The sequence below is a fragment of the Schistosoma haematobium genome, chromosome 1 (assembly GCF_000699445.3).
Source record: "Schistosoma haematobium chromosome 1, whole genome shotgun sequence".
Classification (NCBI taxonomy): Eukaryota; Metazoa; Platyhelminthes; class Trematoda; order Strigeidida; family Schistosomatidae; genus Schistosoma; species Schistosoma haematobium.
Genome location: NC_067196.1, coordinates 89,693,190 through 89,713,885, shown reverse-complemented (window position 1 = coordinate 89,713,885; position 20,696 = coordinate 89,693,190). Strand labels below are relative to the sequence as shown.

General features: G+C 34.5%; 1 protein-coding gene across 1 annotated transcript in view; it reads right to left on the bottom strand.

The window, feature by feature from the left end:
- Window positions 1–19,653, bottom strand: part of INPP1 (Inositol polyphosphate 1-phosphatase) — a 31,246-nt gene extending 11,593 nt beyond the window's left edge. The window contains exons 1-7 of the mRNA XM_051210010.1: window positions 19,259–19,653; window positions 18,392–18,758; window positions 16,594–16,708; window positions 15,574–15,771; window positions 10,088–10,390; window positions 3,709–3,974; window positions 510–625 (exon numbers count right to left, since the gene is read on the bottom strand). Coding sequence (XP_051075496.1) covers window positions 10,251–10,390; window positions 15,574–15,771; window positions 16,594–16,708; window positions 18,392–18,616 — 678 coding nt within the window. The 5' untranslated portion in view covers window positions 18,617–18,758; window positions 19,259–19,653 and the 3' untranslated portion in view covers window positions 510–625; window positions 3,709–3,974; window positions 10,088–10,250. The remainder of the gene's footprint in view (window positions 1–509; window positions 626–3,708; window positions 3,975–10,087; window positions 10,391–15,573; window positions 15,772–16,593; window positions 16,709–18,391; window positions 18,759–19,258) is intronic.
- Window positions 19,654–20,696: the final 1,043 nt, after the last annotated feature.

Below are 20,696 nucleotides of genomic sequence, written 5' to 3'. Positions count from 1 at the left end.
ACATGTAGTGACAGATGATATAGAAGTTAGTTTGAAGGAAACCAGAGGTGGAGAAAACAGAATGTGCTATCGCTACACAAGGTCCTTAACTACCGAACTAAGACGTATTCGTAAGTGCGAACCTGAAGATTGTTGTAGCCAGTGGTTCGAGACGTTGAGTGATGTGGTTCATAATCAGTCACAAGTGAGCAGATGGATTCTGTCTTTGTCTTCTATTAGGTCTTAAAAATATTTTGCAATTTTTATTTCATAAATCAACCCTTTCTTGTTGAATTACATTGTCTATGCCCAATGTTTTTTATAAACGCTAACGCTGTTACTCCCTCTACTACTTTGGAATTTGTCTTGAAAAAATTCATCTCACAATGTTGATGTGATGTAGAAACTTAAATCGATGTACATAAATGTCACGTTCTACTTCTCTAATCACTAACCAACTAATCGACTATTGTAGGACATTATGATGAAAGACAAGAGTAAATTATGAAAATGTGATTAGAACTACTTACTTCCATTAAAATAAATGCGTCCACTTGATCTAATATTACACATAATTGCTTAAAACCAGCTCCGGATGATGACAAAAACACAACATTGACTAAATCTTGATTAGCATCTTTATAGTCTAAACAATAATAATAGTAAGAATGATAATAAATGGAAACAATATAAATAAAACATTGAACATTGAATTAATATGAGGATATAATAGAAGAGTTTTATTGTTGGGTTATTCATTACAAATAATATCCATAATGGATTGTGTAACTTCTTCAACAATTAGAGAACTAGGTGATTCCATAACCACATCTGTTTGTCTGTATAAGTCTCCTTGTGGGGCCCGTAATTTTGTCCTCATTTAGATCAAACGACGTTGTCGAAAGGGCTTTCCACTTTAGTGGCCCGTGGATCTGACAGCATGGAGATTGTAATGATGATTGTTATTGGAATATATATATATCGCCTATCTTCGTATATAATCATCAACTTAAATCGCGTTAGTCAATAACGGAATTAAATAAGTCGAATAACGAGAATGGACTTGTGAATACATATATTTTGTATATAAGGCGAGTGGAATAGAGAGAAGAGGAACGACGCAGAGTGGAGATGGAGGGTAAGCCAACTCCCATTTAACCAAGCGTTAATCAATACCTATAGCTACAGACATGTGATGAGTAATGGGATAAGAAATGTACACACACCTACGCGCTCATATAAAAACAGTCAAGATTGATAAGCGAATAAATAAAAAGGTCAGAATGTGACTCAAGTAGAATGAATGAAATGGCCTGTCCGAAACATAGAATAAGGTATATGGGCTTAACATAATAACCGACACCACATCGTCGAAAACTAAAAAAGTAGGTGGAACGTAAGCATAGATCTACAGTTTTAGTTATGTCTGAGGGAATTAATGAGTATTGTTACTTTAGTTCAGTTTCAAAACTTAAGAGATTATATACAATATTTAAAGTCTTCCTAACAGGAACATTAATGAACAAAGAACAAACATAAAAAAGGTTGACATCAGCTCATTTTCTTCCATATGAACAGTAGTGATAATGTCGTTGAATTCACTAGAATTTTTTATTCCGAATTTAATTATGATTTCATATGGTTTAAGAATATTAGATAGATATTTAATAAGACTGAATGTAGATGAATTAGTATAATCAACCACTGTTTATAATGGAACATCCGTTTAGTGAATTTTGGTAGCCCATGAAATCTAAAAGAGCTGCAGTTTTTTGGTTATAGAGAAAACCATAGAGATGGTCTTAGTTTAAATTTTAGAGTCTTGAGCATCAGAGGCGATATATATATATATATTCAATGAGAATTTTTTTAAAACTTACCTCAGATCCAAACACACATACATACAACTATTATCTTAACATATCTCTACACACCAGATATCTCATATGCACGCACTGTAGAAAATTCTTACTTTTAATATTTTTAACATGATAGCATATAATGGACCGGAGAAACATGTACCTAGATATATTCGATAATTTTGATGTTTGATTATATTTTCTTGAAAATACTTGAACCAGATCACCGAGCAAAACATTAGATTTACATAAAATTCAATCACTAAGAATTTACAAATATAATTTGTCTCAATGTCTTATGCGCCACACAAATCTCATTCGATATGTGTGAGGGCTGTGATACTGCTCGGATGCCCAGACCGAAGCACGTGGTTTTCTTAGGGGGCCACTCCCCGAGCCTTCGACCTGAAGGTTTGATCCACAAGGCAGTGGAACATCGTGAGGAGATGCAGTCCCATGGAAGCCGGTGGCCAACAATTGGTTCATACGCCATTCGTTCCCGCAGGATACTGGAGCCCATGTAGAGCATCGGTTTGGAGTCAGGGTTTTCCAACTCCTCTAGGTGGACTCCCCATGTCCATCAACCCGGTTAATGCGCCGGACATTCACTTTTCGTCCTCTCAATTTTGTAAACAACAGTAGTGCCACGAGAAGGCAGTGGGTAGGACTTCGCTGGCAGAGGCTATATACGCGTGGTCATGTTAGGGCATTACGAGAGGGAGAGTGGACTCTCCCCACTCTCGGCCGTACCAAGACATTAACTCAGTACCCAACTACTATGAACCTATTCGTTCAGATTTAGACGAAAGTTCTTATAGATAAGGAAACAATTAGAGTCCAAATATTATCATTATTTCATCCTTTTTAAAATGAATGGCATCTTGATTATACGATTCCTAAATATACAAGTAATTGAAAATATTATATATACATGTAAGTGTCCACATGCATCACAAGGCAAGCCCTAAGTTGAAATCCTGAAGGGAAGCGGAAAAGCGAAAGACTAAAGAACACATTACGTCGGGAAATAGAAGCAGATATGAAAAGGACGAATAACAACTGGAAAGAAGTGGAAAGTATTGTTTAGGACAGGGTTAAATGGACAGTTCTGGTTGGCGACCTTTTCTCCTCGACGTGGAGTAACAGGCGTAAATAAGTAAGTAAGTACACTATAAACAACAAATAAATCTGTAGGTTGTATTTGTTATATCCGAGCGAAGATTAAATCACGAGTAACTTCTAAGACATATTAATTGATTAATATTATCTATACATTCTTATGGTATAACTATTCAATAATTAGATTATGTATATTTATATTTCTCTTATTATAAGCTTTATTTTGTTTGACCTATAATTTATTATTGTACGATTTACTGTTCTTAAGTTATGTTCAGTTTATTGACTACTGCCTCCCACGTTCACAGCCGCTTTTTGGCTTTATTGTGTACAAATGTTGTTTTCTATTTTATGGTGCGTTGCGGTCTGTTTGATTGATATACAAACCCAGTATGTCTGAAATAAATGATTCGATTCGATTCGCATAATGGAAGCTGGTATTGCTGTTCTGGACTCAAGTGGACGGGCTAGGCGGACATCGGACCAATAAGGACGCTAGGCTGCCCATACCGGTCGAACGTCATTGGTTTGGCACAGTTGCGAAGATTGTATAGGTCATATTTTGATTAGTAGATAAATCACGTGATAAAAAGCCGGAAATAAAGTCATAACAGTATTCATCAAAGATTGATATTAATTAAGATACTATTGAGGTAGAGAAAGTAGTAGCTCCTTATTGCATCCAAGTATACAATAAAATACTATTGAAAATTGTAATAAAACTAATCACTGATATTAAATATAAACTTACTATGGAATAAATTAGTCAAACGACTAAATTCTACAGAACTACAAGCAAGTTTTAAAATTGGTTTCTCTTCATTGAATACACGATCTGGACAAAGTACATCAAAAAAATTATCTGGAAAATGTAGATATTTAGGTAAATTTAAATTATCCAGAGGATTCAATAAAGCTGTTTTAGAACAATTATTTGAATATTTAGTAATAGGTAAAGAATTTCCAGAATCAATAATATTGAAACCCCAAAATATTCTTCCATAATTATATAATGAACTAAATTATAATAATAAAATAAAAAAAGATGAAAAGTTAATTGAATTTAAGTAATATTATATACATTGAGATCAGTTAAATGGTATTAATATTAATTTGATATTATTATATGACGTCTCAAATTTTAAAAGTAAATGACATGGGTTCGAACCTCACAGTGAGCATCATTTTCCTTAAGATTGAAGATACACTTTACTGATAAGTGGCAATTAGCATGGAAACTATGTTGTACAGAATTCTTTATCGACTACTTCTAGTCATGTAAAACAAATATATTATTATTTGTCAGTCAGTTACTTGGTTGCTAGTGAGCGCCCCCAATGCTCCTTCACGAGGAGTAACACATTCTTATTTATTTTAACACATAAAAATCGGTACAATGAGGCACCAAATACATATGCGCCACACAAATCCCATTCGACATGTGTGAGGGCTGTGATACTGCCCGGGTGCCCAGACCGAGGCAGGTGGTTTTATTAGGGGGCCACTCTTCGAGCCTTCGACCTGAACGTCTGATCCACAAGGCAGTGGAGCAACGTAAGGTAACATGTTGACAGAAAGAAACTGAAAGTTCTGAGTATTATGCTTATAAATTCAAAGAGTTCAAAATGGAAACTATATTTTAATCAAGTTCATTCTAAGAAATCATTATAACAAAAACTAACTGACTGATAAATAATAATATATTTTTTTTACATAACTAGAAGTAGTCGATAAAGAATTCTGTACAACATAGTTTCCATGCTAATTGCCACTTATCAGTAAAGTGTATCTTCAATCTTGAGGAAAATGATGCTTACTGTGAGGTTCGAACCCATGTCATTAACTTTTAAAATTTGAAATGTTATCACTTATGTATTCTAACGTTGACTGATTTCCTGAATGCTATCTGCTGACTATCTTCAATCACTTAATAACCTGAGATAATTTCTAGTTGTTAACATGGGAACTAACCAACTCAAAAATAACAGTATGCTAATCAATATTGATCATAGTAAGAATAATTACTTACAACGAACAAATTCTTCATAAACTTTGCATAACAGTTATATTAAACAAAAAGGAAAACATATCATTACACTTATTTACGTAGTATCAATCATTAACAAATAAAGGCCATACATTAAGAACCCTTCGAATTCATTCATTATTTAACATCATTGAGTAAAACGGTATAATCAATAGACTATTAGAGTTTTTGAGTTTAAATCTGATCATAAAATGAAATTTATTTAAGAGAATTATTATCGAAATCATTAGAAGAAAAAGTAGCTATGAAGTTTTAGTTAGTTGCTGTGGATGAAATAAACAAATGAACTACAATTAGTGTAAGGATTACTGTAGTTGTTCAATTTGAATTAAAGATATTCAGTTACCATATTTGATTGAATACTGGCTCTCGATAAAGATAATATACTGGTAAAGTTAAAATTCATTGATGTATATTTGACACAATTTGGGAAAAGTTATCTAATTCTATCTGAAAGGGTTAACATTTTTTCGTAGTTGATATGAAAGATATTATTTATTCAGACGTTACTGATATACGTGCATCCTAAACATCAATACTGAAGTGCAGACACATCCAGCTGACGTATTTCGAACAGGATAAAAGGAGCGTCCTAGATTCCACTGCTAGCCATGATCCATCTGTTCAACTTAACACATATCAGGATGATCCGCACAGAATACACATATAGTAACTATAGCCGATCAAAATTTAGTTCTAAATATCAACAATGTTGAATAGAATGAAATCTGTATGTTGTATTCCTCTTGTTAATTGCTATGTAACATACATTATTGATATACAACCTGTTACAAAAAATGATATATTTCACAATGGTGTTTTTTGATGTAATGATTTATCAAACTTATCCTCATTAAGGTATAAATATTCTAAATCATCGTAAATTCAACAATAATAAAAAAATAATTTCATCAGACATGAATGCAAAATGTATCCAGTAAAATAAAATAGATCCTGAATGAAATAAATCTGATTCTGGTGTAACTGTCAAAGCAGCTACATTGGCCTAACAGAAAGGAGGGTAATATCTTAGATTTTTTGAAGATGTTCCAAAAAGTCCCAGAACAAGAGGTAGAAAGACTCTAAACAGTACAATCACCAAACATCACCTTGATGCAGGACATCTGGTAGATATCTTGCAATTCTTTAAGGTGACTAGTAAGCAGACAAACTCTAGTCTTCTGAAGTTGACTGAAGCCGTTACCAAACTGACTTATGTGTTCACAAAGAGATAGTTATTCATCTTTCCTTACCTTGGTGACAAATATTCCTTTGCTGTATCTTAAAAAGAAAATTTTTCTTCTTTTTCTTTAAACTCTTCCCTGCATTTATTACGTCATTGAGTTTTATCTCAACTACACCCTAAAATCTTGAGACATATTGCCGAATATATCGCAGCCCCACTGACTGTGATATTCAAAATGTCACTTGACCAAGGTGTGTTACCTATGGACTGGAAGGACGCAATCGTCACTCCCATACATAAAACAGGTCTACGACAAGTTCCATCAAATTACAGACCCGTAAGCCTCACCAGTGTTGTAATTAAAATACTGGAAAGAATAATCAAACGGACCATAACGGCATTTATGGAAACCAATAACTTGCTGAACATGGCACAACATGGTTTTAGAAAGGGTCTATCCTGTACAACGAACCTCCTTATAGCTAGGGAGCTCTGGATTAATGCGCTAGACAACGGAAACTCAGTGGATGTTGTCTACATAGACTTCAGTAAGGCTTTTGACAAAGTGCCAACTAATAGACTGCTATTGAAGTTGGCAAACCTTGGTATTGCCGGACCTCTTTTAAAATGGATTAAGGATTTCCTAGTAGGTCGTAGGCAAAAGGTAAGAATAAATTCCAAGTGCTCCATCTGGAGACCAGTACTTAGTGGAGCACCCCAAGGTTCCGTCTTAGGTCCTTTACTTTTTATAATGTACGTTAATGATCTTACAAGTATAGTACAGTCTCCAATGTTATTATACGCTGACGATGTAAAAATTTGGCGAGTAATAACTGGAGACAAAGACGCATTTACTCTTCAGGCGGACTTAAATAATATGATAAACTGGTCTAAAGAGTGGCTAATGCCTATCAACTCGGAAAAGTGTGTCTACATGCACTTGGGGGATTCAAAGGTTAATACGTACAACATAGGGGATGTGTCATTACCCGTAGTCCGGTCTCATAAGGACCTAGGGGTGACAGTGAGCAATGATCTTAAGACGACGGCCCATTGCCGGGAGGTCGCAGTTAAGGGGTTTCGAACCCTCTGGGCTTTAAAAAGGACATTCACTAAGCTTGATACTACCATGTTCACCACATTATACACATCCTTAGTGAGAACTAAGTTAGAGAACTGTGTTCAGGCTGCAAGCCCCTGTTTAAAAGGTGACTCAGACATACTAGAAAAGGTACAAAGGGCAGCTACGCGTGCAATTCCGGAACTCCGGGGTTTATCATATAAAGAGCGGCTTGAAAAACTGAACCTCTTTACTCTGTCCTATCGCAGACTAAGGGGAGATCTAATATTGATGTACAGAATACTGAGAAATGATTTCGGACCTAACTTATTCTCTCTCTTTCTTCCCACTAGATCGGGACACCTCAGAGGACATAGCAGGCGAGTAGAAAAGCCAAGAACGAACAAAATACCCGTGGCATACAGGTTTTCACACCGAGTCATCAATACTTGGAACCTCCTGCCTGAAGCAGTGGTGTCCGCACCTTCAATTGACTCTTTCAAGAGAAAACTGGACACTCACAGAAGCATACTAGAAAAGGAATAACATAGGCCGTAGGCCTTCTGTCCTTACTACACAAATCTGAAATCTGAATCTTTCAAATTAATAATCTTATTTTCTCAACTGAGCTCTACTCATTATATTCCTATCAATGTTTACTCATTATTTAATCACTTGTTCTTAGCCGTTTGAACTGCTGTCACAATCAATGTTGAAGAATGCTCTTTTACATAAGATATATATATTTACAATATTCAGTCTATTCAATTTATTTATACCCTTGTTATACTATACTAATATGTCTTCAATATAACTTCCAACCAAACTCTTTTATTTAAGTCATTTAAACCCATTATGTAATTATGATTTTTAAATATCACAGGTTGTAAGCAGCTGATGAGAACCAGACAAAATCAAAATGAATTCATGCTATTCTGCTAGAATCTTTGTTTTTATTCTTGCTCTTTTCAAGATTATATCACTTGTGGCTCAGTTTATTTTAAATATTATACAAGAGATGTACTAAAAGGAATAATGTATTAAACTCCACAAAGACCATAATCAGATAGCCTAGTTGATATAGATGAATTGTTAGTAACTTAATAGATCATTGTCAAGTTAAAGAATGTCCACTTTTATTCTGTTTCAAACATACTCTTAATCAATTGAAAATATCTTACCTAGTATGCAATAACATCATCTCAGTTGATAAAAATGTTAGATACCAACTATAATCAATGTACCATTTTTACACAATACTCAATGCTTAGCATTAGAATTATGAAGTGGTAAAGTTCTATTAAACATCTACTAAATCATAATAAGATCATTTGTCTATATTAAGGAACTTAATCATATAAGATTACTGATAGTTACCGGATGCTGATCTAATCTACATTCAATTAGCTTAAAATCAATGATTGTAACCAATAATTCATTAGAACAATACATATAAGCGAACAATATTGTTTTCAATTAGATTGTCATCAGGTTTTCCTCTAATATACATGAATATTTATATGAAAATTTTAAACCAATCAAGGCAATATGGGTCAATAATCACAATGAAATAGGATAAGTCTCTACACATAATAGGTAATAGTACAAGTTGATAATAGGAATAGAGGTGTACTGATAGTAGTTAGAATAATAAAATAAAATAGAATAACAAAAGTCATATCAACAGTTAAACATTGGAAATAGAATGTCAAACAAACATGGGTAAATAGAATTACAATAGTCATCACAAAACATTAAAACCATCATGTAATAAGAAGTGAGTAAATAATTAGACAGTGAAGAATACAAACGGAAAGAGGCGGAAAGTTACAGACAAATAATGGATGTGAAAATAAGGTTAATGATGACAAAAATAGAATGAAATAAATAAATAATAAAATGCAATAAAGGATCATTTGCTAAGGTACAACTGATCATGGAAGGGGTAGGAGGGTTACGAATTTCTTCTGTACACATAAATTGAGGTTATCTGTACGAATTCCAATGGCTTCAGCTATATGTAGGAGACAGGAACGAACTCCGTTGGGAAATGATGGAGGTATACGATAGATCACTCGAAATGTTTCCGATTTATCTACAGTATGATCGTTATCTACGTTGTCTACGCAAAATACTTCAGATCCGTTGACCAGACACTATCAACAACAACCTACTGTGGGAGAGAACAAACCAGATTCCAGTGGAGGAAGAAATCAGGAAGAATTGCTGGAAGTGGATAGGACATACATTGAAGAAACCACCCAACTGTGTCACAAGACAAGCCCTCACATGGAATCCTCAAAACTAAAGGAGAAAAGGAAGACTAAAGAACGCATTACGCCGAGAAATGGAGATAGATATGAGAAGAATGAACAAGAATTGGATGGAATTAGAAAAGAAGGCCCAGAACAAAGTGGTTCGAGGAATGCTGGTCGGCTTTCTACGCTCCATTAGGAGTAACAGGCGTAAGTAAGTAAGTAAGTAAGTATGATCGTTATCAATAAGATGTGCCAAGATAGGACTGACTCTTTATAAACCAAGCTAGTAGATGTTCACTCATTCGTTGGTTAAGTTGCCTGGTAGTATACCTGATATAGCGATCTTCACAGGAACAGCTGAATTTGTGATTATTGATTACTGGTTTAACATTTTCGTATATTTTAAAGGAAAGCCTGATGACGATCTAATAATAAACAATTGTTCGCTTACATATATTGTTCTAATTTTCACAATAGGAATCTTTAATAATTCAATAATCAAACAATAATAATATTAGTAATAATAATAATAATAATAATAATAATAATAATAATTATTATTATTATTATAAATCTTACTTTATTTCATCAGTTGATAAATGATTATCATTATTAGGTGAATTGATAATATTATTTAAATAGAATGGTTGATTTATAACACCAATTAATGGTAAACCATTTGAATAATCAAATAAACCTAATAAAATTGTAACATTAATAAGACCACCATGATAGAAACGTATTAAACTTGTTGGATTATCAAAAAATGATTAATTTGATTTAGATTATCTAATTCTATACCAGATAAATGAGTAGATGATGAATTAGTTGAAGTAAAATGAAATTTATCAAATTGATCTTGAGCATAATCAGCTGTTGAGTCTATAGAAAGAAAAAAACGGTCAAAGAAAAAAGAAACAAAAATGAGAAGGGTATAAATAGAAATAAAATTAAGTATAATAATAATAATAATAATAATAATAATAATAATAAAGATATTAATGAACAGTATCAGAAGGGGTTTTGTGGAGATTGTAGTAATTCCAATAATTGAGATCATGATTCGATTGAAGCTAGACGACTATGGAAAGCCTGAAAGCACTAGACGGCCGTTTCATCCTAGTATGGCATTGATCAGCAGTGCGCACCCACGATCACACCTGGCGAAATTCGAATCCAGGGCCTATCAGAACTATCAGTTGTGAGATAGTAACTTACTGAAGACAATGGTAGACGGTGGCGCAATTTCATGAATTGCTTGAAGATAGATATTAATACCGTTGGATGCCGCCCGGCTCAGTGGTCTAGTGGTTAAGCGCTCACGTGCGAGACTGATAGGTCCTGGGTTCGAATCCCCTAAGGCGAGGTCGTAGACGCACACTGCTGAGGAGTCCCATGATGTGACGGAACAGCCGTTCAGTGCTTCCAGGCTTTCCATAATGGTCTAGCTTCAAATGACCCATGATCTCAACTATTGAGATTAAATGAATGCTGTTACGTAGATTACTTTAATAAATAACTTTCGATGGTGTATTTCATCTACTCTACTCTATATATTGACGTCTGGACATCTGAGTTCGTTCCGTTTTCATGTTTATAATAAAATCTATTCTTGGACATGTACAATTTTAAAGTTTTACTAGATAAGACATATAATGTAAATTTTTATGAACGGTAGAGTAAGAATAGATGGGTTGATCGCTCGTTGAGTAGAAGGATATATGGAAAGAGCTACTTTGTTTGCTAGTACACATCATTCTAGTTTCACTTTCATCCGCTACAAGAAAGTCTGATTATATATCTAATAAGCAGAGAAAAAAGATCTCAGATGATACCATAAAGAAGGAGTTGGAGTTTATTAATAACACCGATGTAGATCGGTTACACAGGAAATTTTTAAAAAAGTACATGCATCTGCGGGAAATAAGCTGGGGATATTGACCACTCGACAGAAATATCTGTTCTTAAAAATACAAATCAACGGGGATGTGTTTAGATAATCCCGGTATTCTAAATTAGCGAGGGCAGCTAATATGACATTCTACGCAGCCAACCTTGAGTTGACATTTCCTTGTAGGCCAGTAATGTCTAACCAAGAAAAGGATAAGTTGAGATGGTGGAGAAGATTTGTAGCTTAGGTGGATGATTTTGGTGGTGTTTTGTTCTCTGAGCTTTTATCTGAAGTTTGTGCTGATGATGTCGTTCAGAAGAACGATGAAAGCTCCACGACCAAACCATCCAGCTCAGAGAACAAAACACCACCAAAAAGGATAAGTTACCCAAGTTTGCCTCCTCACTGTGCATCTACTAATCCAGCTGCTCCTAGATAGGTAGCTATATTAGGCCTACCACCAGGCGACTTAACCAACAAATAATTGAAAAGCTCCCAGCTTGTTTTGGAAAGGGCAACACAAAAAAGAAACTCAGCTCTATTTTGGCAAACCTGATTGACAGTGGTTATATGGTGGATAAAAGTGAACCGTTTTGAGTGATCTATCGTATACGTTCGTCATTACCTAATGGAGTTCTCCTACATACAACAGAAGCTATAGGGATCTGAACCTAAAACCCTAAATTATGTGTTCAGAAAAAAAATCGTAACTCATCTATCGCTTCCTGGGTCGGACATGACTTAATAAACGATTTCATTGATTTTCTCACATCCTGTATTTGTTTGTCACTTTTCACCTATTTTCGCTTCTATTCTTCACTATGTAATTATTTACACATTTCCTTTTATGTAATTTTAATGTTTTGTGATTATTATTATTATTATTATTATTATTATTATTATTATTATTATCAGTTTGTTTATTGAAGCTTGACCTACTTCCTATATTGAACTATTGCCCAGAATTTTTGTTATTTTCATCAATACTACTAGTACATCTGTCTTCTTTCTATCATTTTGTACTGTTTACCTGTTAATTTTAGTTATTCAATCTGTTTTATTGTGATCATTGATACATAGATTGTCTTGATTGGTTGAATATTTTCATATAAACATTCATGTATATAAGAATGAAGACTGATGACAATCTAACTGAAAACAATTTTGTTCATTGATATGTGTTTTTCTAATTTTCACAATGGAAATTATTAATATTTTAAGAACATTGTGTTTCATTAAATGAACAGTAAGGCTTTTTTCAATTTAAGAGTAATGATTAAGATATTTACCAACACAAATGAATATTGGTACTGAATGCCCCCAAATGCCCGGGTACAGTTGAGGTTGGGGAGAGTAAGTGTTCCCTCTCCAAATGCTCTCATATGGCCACGCGTATACGGTCACTGCCAGGGGAGTCCTACTCACGGCATTACTGGTGTTTACGAAATTGAGAGGACGGAAAGCGAATGTCCGGCGCTTTAACTGGATTAGTGGACACGGAGAGTCCACCTAGGTGAGTTGGAAAACCCTGATTCCAAATCAGTGGTGTACATGAGTTCCAGTATCCTGAAGGAATAAATGGCGTATGAACCAATCGCTGGTCACTGGCTACCATGGGACTCCATCTCCTTACGATGCTCCACTGCCTTATGGATCAGACCTTTAGGTCGTAGGCTCCGAGTTTGGCCCCCTAAGAAAACCACCTGCTTCTGTTTAGGCAACCGAGCAGTATCACAGCCCACACACAAATATAATGGTTTGTGTGGCACATATCTGTTTGATGCTCCTTTTTATCAATATTTATGTGTTCCAATAAATAAGTCATTAACTTAATAGTTACGACGACGGATGTTCAAAATATCAGTCACTGATCAAAAATTATATTTACTTTAATTAGTTTAGGCGACTAAACAGTGTTACATCTCTTCAGATCTTTAAAACTTTTTATTTAAACCTTACTATTTTATAATATATTTTGTTTAAGTTCGAGTTTAGTGTATCCCATCAAATCGTTTGCCAAGCCTTCAAAGACATTTTTAAAAAAATTATAATATTGATCTGGCTCTTCTATCTCACACACAACAACAAATGCAGGAGAAGACGACCAGTGTAGCAGCAGCCTCAACAGCAGTAGGTCTCAACATACACAAAGGGAAAAGTAATATTCTGCGATACAACACAGCATGCACCAATCGAATCACACTGGACGGAGAAGATTTGGAAGATGTAAAAGCCTCTACATATCCGGGCAGCATGATTGATGAACACGGTGGATCTGATGCAGATGTGAAGGCGCGGATCGGCAAAGTAAGAGCAGCATATTTACAACTGAAGAACATCTGGAACTCAAAACAACTGTCAATCAACACCAAACGTAAAAGTTTCAAAACAAATGTCAAAACAGTTCTACTATATGGGGTGGAAACTTGGAGAACTACGAAAACCACCATCCAGAAGATACAAGTGTTTATTAACGGTTGTCTACGCAAAGTACTTCAGATCCGTTGACCAGACACTATAAGCAACAACCAACTGTGGGAGAGAACAAACCAGATTCCAGTGGAGGAAGAAATCAGGAAGAAGTGCTGGAAGTGGATAGGACACACATTGAAGAAAGCACCCAACTACGTCACAAGACAAGCCTTCACATGGAATCCTCAAGGCCAAAGGAGAAGAGGGAGATCAAAGAACACATTACACCGAGAAGTGGAGACAAATATAAGAACAATGAACAAGAATTGGATGGAACTAGAAAAGAAGGTTCAAGTCAGAGTGGTTTGAGGAATGCTTGCTATGCACCTTTGGGAATAACAGGCGTAAGTAAGCAATAATATTGATAACTAAAGAATTCGTGATAGAAATTTTATCCTACTTAACCTCTACAAACTTTATTCTAGTCCATTTTAATGTTCCTAATAAAAAGAGAAATATTTTCAAACTAGAAAAAAAGACTTTTGATTTATGATAACTAACAATTGATTCATTAGTCTTTAGATTAAAAACAATAAGTTGATTAGTGAATTAAAATAACGATACATTTTATTTTGATCTATCTATCATTAGTTACTAATAACCTATAATATTTTAAAATTAAAATAAAGATTGAACATTAGAGTACATGGATAGATGAAGTAGGTTCGAAGTTAATATGTATAAGTTTCAGTATGGTGTAACAAGAATCTAAGTAATTTTCCTACATTATTTTCCTTTGATAAATTTAATTAGAGCAAGAATATCAAGATTTGTAAAATAAAATGAATTTAACATATCGTTTCATGGAATCTTAATAATTGGTTGCAAATAACCTGAAGTAATATTCGCAGTAAAGATCTGACGGAATTTAGTCAATGAAGTAATGATGTTCGAAACAATAATAACCAAAAGACGAAGACCTAAGAGTACAGTGAAGGTTGACGTATATTGAAGAAGAAAATCACTAGTCATACAAAATAAAGAAGATGAGGTTATAGTTACTGGCAGTTACAGTAACTGATTACGTAAGTAGTCGATATTTAGTTTATTTTAGTTCAGATGATGTTAGATGGTTCAAAGTAAGTGATAACAAACCATGTATAACCTAGGTTTTGTACTAGCTGACATTCGTCAACAAGGTATACTCGGCGTTGTTGGAGAGCTGGTGCTCTATGTGGGATTTGAATCCGTATATTCAGCTTGATACTCTGAAACGCTACCTTAGTGCTACTTGAGTCACTCTAATTCTTTATTTGTTTCAAATTTTTATAGATCATGATAATAAGTGTAGGTATTAACATCAAACAAGGCCAATTGATAACTTTTGATGTCTACATATTATGGATTGTAAACAGATGATGAGAAAAAAACATGATAAAGTGAAATAAACCGTTATATTCTTCTACTGATCGAACCATTATTAAGTCCTTTTCAAGTTAGTAGCATAAATCTGTTTATTAAACAAATAGGCCTTGTAAAATGCGCAATTTAAAAATCCCGGAGAAATAAACATAAACAAAACTGAACTATTTAAAAGTTTTGGTATTTGGGTGGCTGTTGGATTCAAGACACACATCTCGCCTTATTTGGAGCTTGGCAGAATGTACATACACACCAGTATTTATGTTCGTAAACCCTTGCTAAAAGTGGATTTTCCATGAAAAATTTGTAAAAACAGCAAAGTGAATCCAATCACACATACCTATTGGATCGATCCATACACCAAATGTTCCAATATCAGAATATTTTATATCGGTTATTTTAAATAGTGAATTACAATTGGAGATCAAATCTTCCCAAATATTACACACTGAAAATTGTGTCTGAAACGATTCTAGCGGTCGAAAACAAATTTCACTTAATTGATTTGCAAAATCTAAATCGTTGCCTAAAACATCAACTGAAAAGTTAAAGATAAGAAATGAATCCGATTATACAGTCATAAATTTTAGTAAGAAATGTTATATAATGGTGTAAATAGCCGTTAATAGTTACTAGCATGTTTATGCAGTTACGATTTTTAAAGTGATGCATCTAGTAGAGAGTTAAATTCAAAGATTGTGCAAAACAGATTCCCAATGAACATATAATATAGAAAAATTGCAAGTCTGAAAGTCAAGTATTCTATCTTTAGAGGAGTAACCGGTAAGTACCTCTGCGAAGAACCATTCTAAGATGAAGTAGTCATCTTTTTTTCTTTTTGTTCTAAATCGTCTCAAGCCGAAGTGAAACTAGGGTATAAACTGGCCAGAAATTAAATAGCTCGTACAAACTTGAAATTCTAAAGATAAAATGTGAGCTCAGAAGTCAGACAAGAAAATAAGAATCTAATATCAAATAATGTCTACCATTAAAGGCTTTTATATAAAAGTATACACGGTGAGAATTGGTCTAAACTGCACAAAACTAGCAAATTACTACTTTGTTCGTGAACAGCTGAGTTAGATGTAAACGATAATTATTCTGCTACTGCACTTCGGTTTGTTTTATAGCATAATCCAAATAGCGTTTGACTTGCCAAAGAATTTCGCCGTTCAGCTACTTCAGTGATTACTAAAATGAGGGCATGTCAGTGGTTAAAAAGCTATCATCAAAAATTTATTGATGCGTAGCATCTGTTTTGTATGCGTGCTCATCATTAACTATAATGAATACACGAAAAAATGCTTTCTCATTTCACAACCTTCATGAAAATGCAATAAAAAGAAAGCCACACTCTTACCTAAAAGATCAGCGAGATTTTCTCTAGAAGATAGTTGAATTGTCACTGTTTTACCGGAACTACCAGAAAAACGATTATTTTCTTCACCAAACACCGAATTATTGAATCCAGGAAACTGAAAGTTTTAAAGTTAATGCTTTGATAGTACTAAAAAGTTCTATCAAAAATTTTGGGTAAGATCAATATATAACGTTACAACGTCTAATAAACATAAAAATTGTGTAATATAACTAAACTTTGCTTATGTAGATAAAAGAAAGATAAGCGACGATATTTTTTGTCAGTTTTATTTAATGCAGGAGCACTAGTATAACGGTCAAAGAGCTCGGCGTTAAATAATCAAGCTTAAGGCTTGAATCTTGCTCCATTCAATTTAGTTTGGAAAGTCACATAGCACTGAAAAGACCATATTCTATACTTTCTTTAATCTTCAACTTAGCTACTGAGTAATATCTGTTGTTTTGTATGGTTTGGTTATATAGGCTTGCGTGCTTAGACTGTTCCTTGAACATACAACTTCCAATTAGCTCTTTGTTACATCTGAATTTCATCTTGAATAAACTGCAGCCACCAATCTCCAATTTTTCCCGACTTTGTTTCCTATCGCTGCTCATGATTACTGATCAAACTTTAGTTCGTTTAAATTTTCGGTTGTCTTTACTTTGCAGAGAATTTAAAGTTTGGCAGGATGAGTTTAGGAGCACTTATCGACTTGGCAGATGCCACCCAAATCCATTGGTATTGCTTAGTGTTTTGGTTTAAGCCATAGGTGAATGTCATCAGTGTTTTTACAATTTCTCAAACACTATTGGAAGCTGCAATGGATTGGACATCACCTTCATGATCGACCAAGCGCTTCTATAGTTTCTCCTGTGATATACTCTTTGCGTTTCCGCTGCCAAGCTGAGGCATAGGTAAGAGGTGGAAAGATAAATGTGAGAACCGTAATAAAATATACGTTTACACTGATTATGTCACCGAGTAAGGAATGCCACATTATTGTGCAATAGATTAACTATGAAGTTTTTCATGAAAGAGGATAGATTCCCCAAACGTAAAAGCGTAAGTAACTTAGATATTAATTAATCGACACATAATCGAATCAAACTGGTTTAGACAGATTTAATCATGAATAGGGGAAGTTTTATCATAGTAATATCAAAGTAAAATTCATAAAGTAACTGCTCAACTTTCTTGAATAATAGCTAGATATCGGATGACCAGAAACGAAACTGAACGCTGAATACATCGTGGGTAATGATGAATGCATTTATTTTACAATAACCTGAAGAAAGTGCTTTAATGTCAAAGATACAAAAAGGATAATAGGTGCTTGTTCCGTTTACAAAACCCAGCTGTGCAAAAACCATTTCGAACGTGTGCATTTTTAGAAGATCACAGCAAGTGTTGTTGAAGGAGAGTGTACAAGTTTTATAACAACTATTATTTAAGTGCGATATTTGTACTAACTGATGATTCCTTTGTACTTGATTACGTGCTTATTACGAATCACAAAAATAATACGTTAATTTGTGTTCATCTGGTTCTACCTGCCTTAGATTGCACTATTTCGGGTATTTTTAGTTAGCATATGATTTCCAAATGCTTCTAATTATCGGAATAAATTCACACTATTCTTATAGGAAAAGTCATCCCTGTATATCTTTGAATAGTTAGTTAATTTTGGGATCTCTAGCTCACAAAAGGCTGTCCGGCTATTCACTGCTTGATCTTTGGTTTGAAAATGTATCAAGAGGGAACAAAATCAAATACAGCGTTATCAGTGAGAATAACTTACAAGTAAATTTAGGTCGTACTTTACAACTTCTTGAATTAATACATCGGCCAAAGTTTTGACATCTACGCTGAATCTTAAATTAGCCTCAGTTGAATCTTTCACTTGAACAAGTGTTTGAAAGATACCAGTTTGTCTTTTAATTGTACGGGCTATTACGGCAGCTTTTTCGCTGCATAGAATTAAACTTTTTAACAACTGGACACACAATGGATCAGTTTTATTCATTTAGTATGTAACTTTGCTTAGCATTCCAGATAGATAACAGCAGTATATGGATATTAGCGAAGAATGTTTATAACAGAAAGCCTTCAGTTCTTAAAATTTATTTTCGCTGGTATATGAACCATATCATAGCTTAGATCTAAAACTGAAACGGAAAATTCACTCATATTAGTTGGATAATGAATCGATTAACAAAATAAAAGTAGAAACTCACTCTTTCCGTTTACACTAAACATATGCCAGCTATCTGCGAAACGTGTTTACTGAGAATACAAATCTAACTAACGGCGCTTGAAAGTTCTTTTGCAACTGAATAACCTTCAAACCGAGTAGATATTTAAAACTTTATTCTGAAATCGATAAGTTTAATGAAGAATACTAGCTAAAACACATAATAATTAACTAACATAATCACAGAATTGTACTGTGCACCGTTACGGTACTTGTACATGTACAAAACCAGGGAATATATGCTGTCTTTTGAAAAACTCCAACGGAATTAGTGATGAAATCGACTTATCCATATGGATACATATATATCACTTGAATATTCATAAAATACTGAATACAGCAGATTATTACATCGACGTTAGTCTAGCTGAAACTCAATGAAACAACTTTATAATCTGTTAGAGTAACCATTACCTACAATTTGTGTGATACTTGTGTATCATACAGATTTAGATGGTATTGGTCATAAATCCAAAAATGAATAGTTCCTTTTGTTAGTGAAATATGATAAATTTTACTGCTTTTTCTCTTAGCATCGAGCATAATAGCTTCAGCAAAATTTCTCATTGACATGGTAATTGTTTTTGGTATAAAAATAATGTAATCCACGTGTATTACATATTCCACAGTATATAATGGTTTGTCAATAGAAAAATATAAGAGTAAATTCACAAAGATAAATGGTTTATATCAAACAGTAACAATGTTCGGTCGTTATTCTGACTTAGAGTTACACTGCTTACAATATCACGGTGATACGCGAGTTTAGGCAGAAAATGTGAAAAAGCCGCTTAAAAAGTTAATGTTTGTTACATTCAAATGGTTCAAATGGTTCAAATGGTTGTGGACGGAATAGAAGAAGCTTTCGCTTAACAGGCTTCCGTGTCTAGTAGCAGGGGATCACCAAATCCTCCAGGCAGGAACCTAGGTATGTTAACAATAAAAAAGGAAAAGAAATTGGTAAATCATAATGTGATGCTGTCCTTGGTCCTTAAGAATAGGTCAAGTTGCCTCTTGAAGGACTCCTGAGAAGTCGCTTGGACTAGCTCGGCCGGCAGCGAATTCCAGCTTTTGACAACTCTTAAGGAGTAGAAGTTGTGTCTACATTCCGTCTTGCTATGTTGTGTTTCCAGTTTCTGGGTGTTACCCCTTAGATTATTATTCGAACTAAGCTTAAGTAGGTGTTTAAGAGGATGTCCAGAAGTGTTAAGAATACTATAAGCCATTAGTAAATCACCTCTAAGACGCCTATATTCTAGTGGGTAAAGGTCTAGTGAACGGAGGCGTTCTTCGTAAGGCTTAGATTTGAGTCCTCGAACTGATTTCGTAGCTCGCCGTTGGATACGCTCCAAAGTGACCTTGTCCTTATGGAGTGAGGGGAGGAGTACTATGTTTCCGTACTCTAAATGGGGACGGATGAAACTATTGAAGATTGTATGGAAAGTTCGTCCGTCAAACTGTCCAAAAATGCGCTTCAACGTTACCAGTGCAAGGTTTGCTCGGAAGGCATTTTTGTCACAGTTAGCGTAAGACTTTAAGTCATGGGGCACCAGGACTCCTAAATCTTTTCGACTTGGGATACTACTAGAGAGGAGTTTCCTAAGTTGTAACTGTAGTTTGCGACATGTCGCAGATGGACTACTTTACACTTTGAAGTGTTAAAGGTAAGTCCGTTATCGTCTGCCCAACTTTGAAGTCGCGTCAGATCCTCCTGAAGTGCCTGTGTATCGTCTTGGTTGCGTATCTCTCTCCAAAGTTTCACGTCGTCGGCAAAAAGTAGTAAGTCTGACGTTACCTGTTGAGGAAGATCATTTATGTAGATCAAGAAGAGAAGAGGCCCTAGTACTGAGCC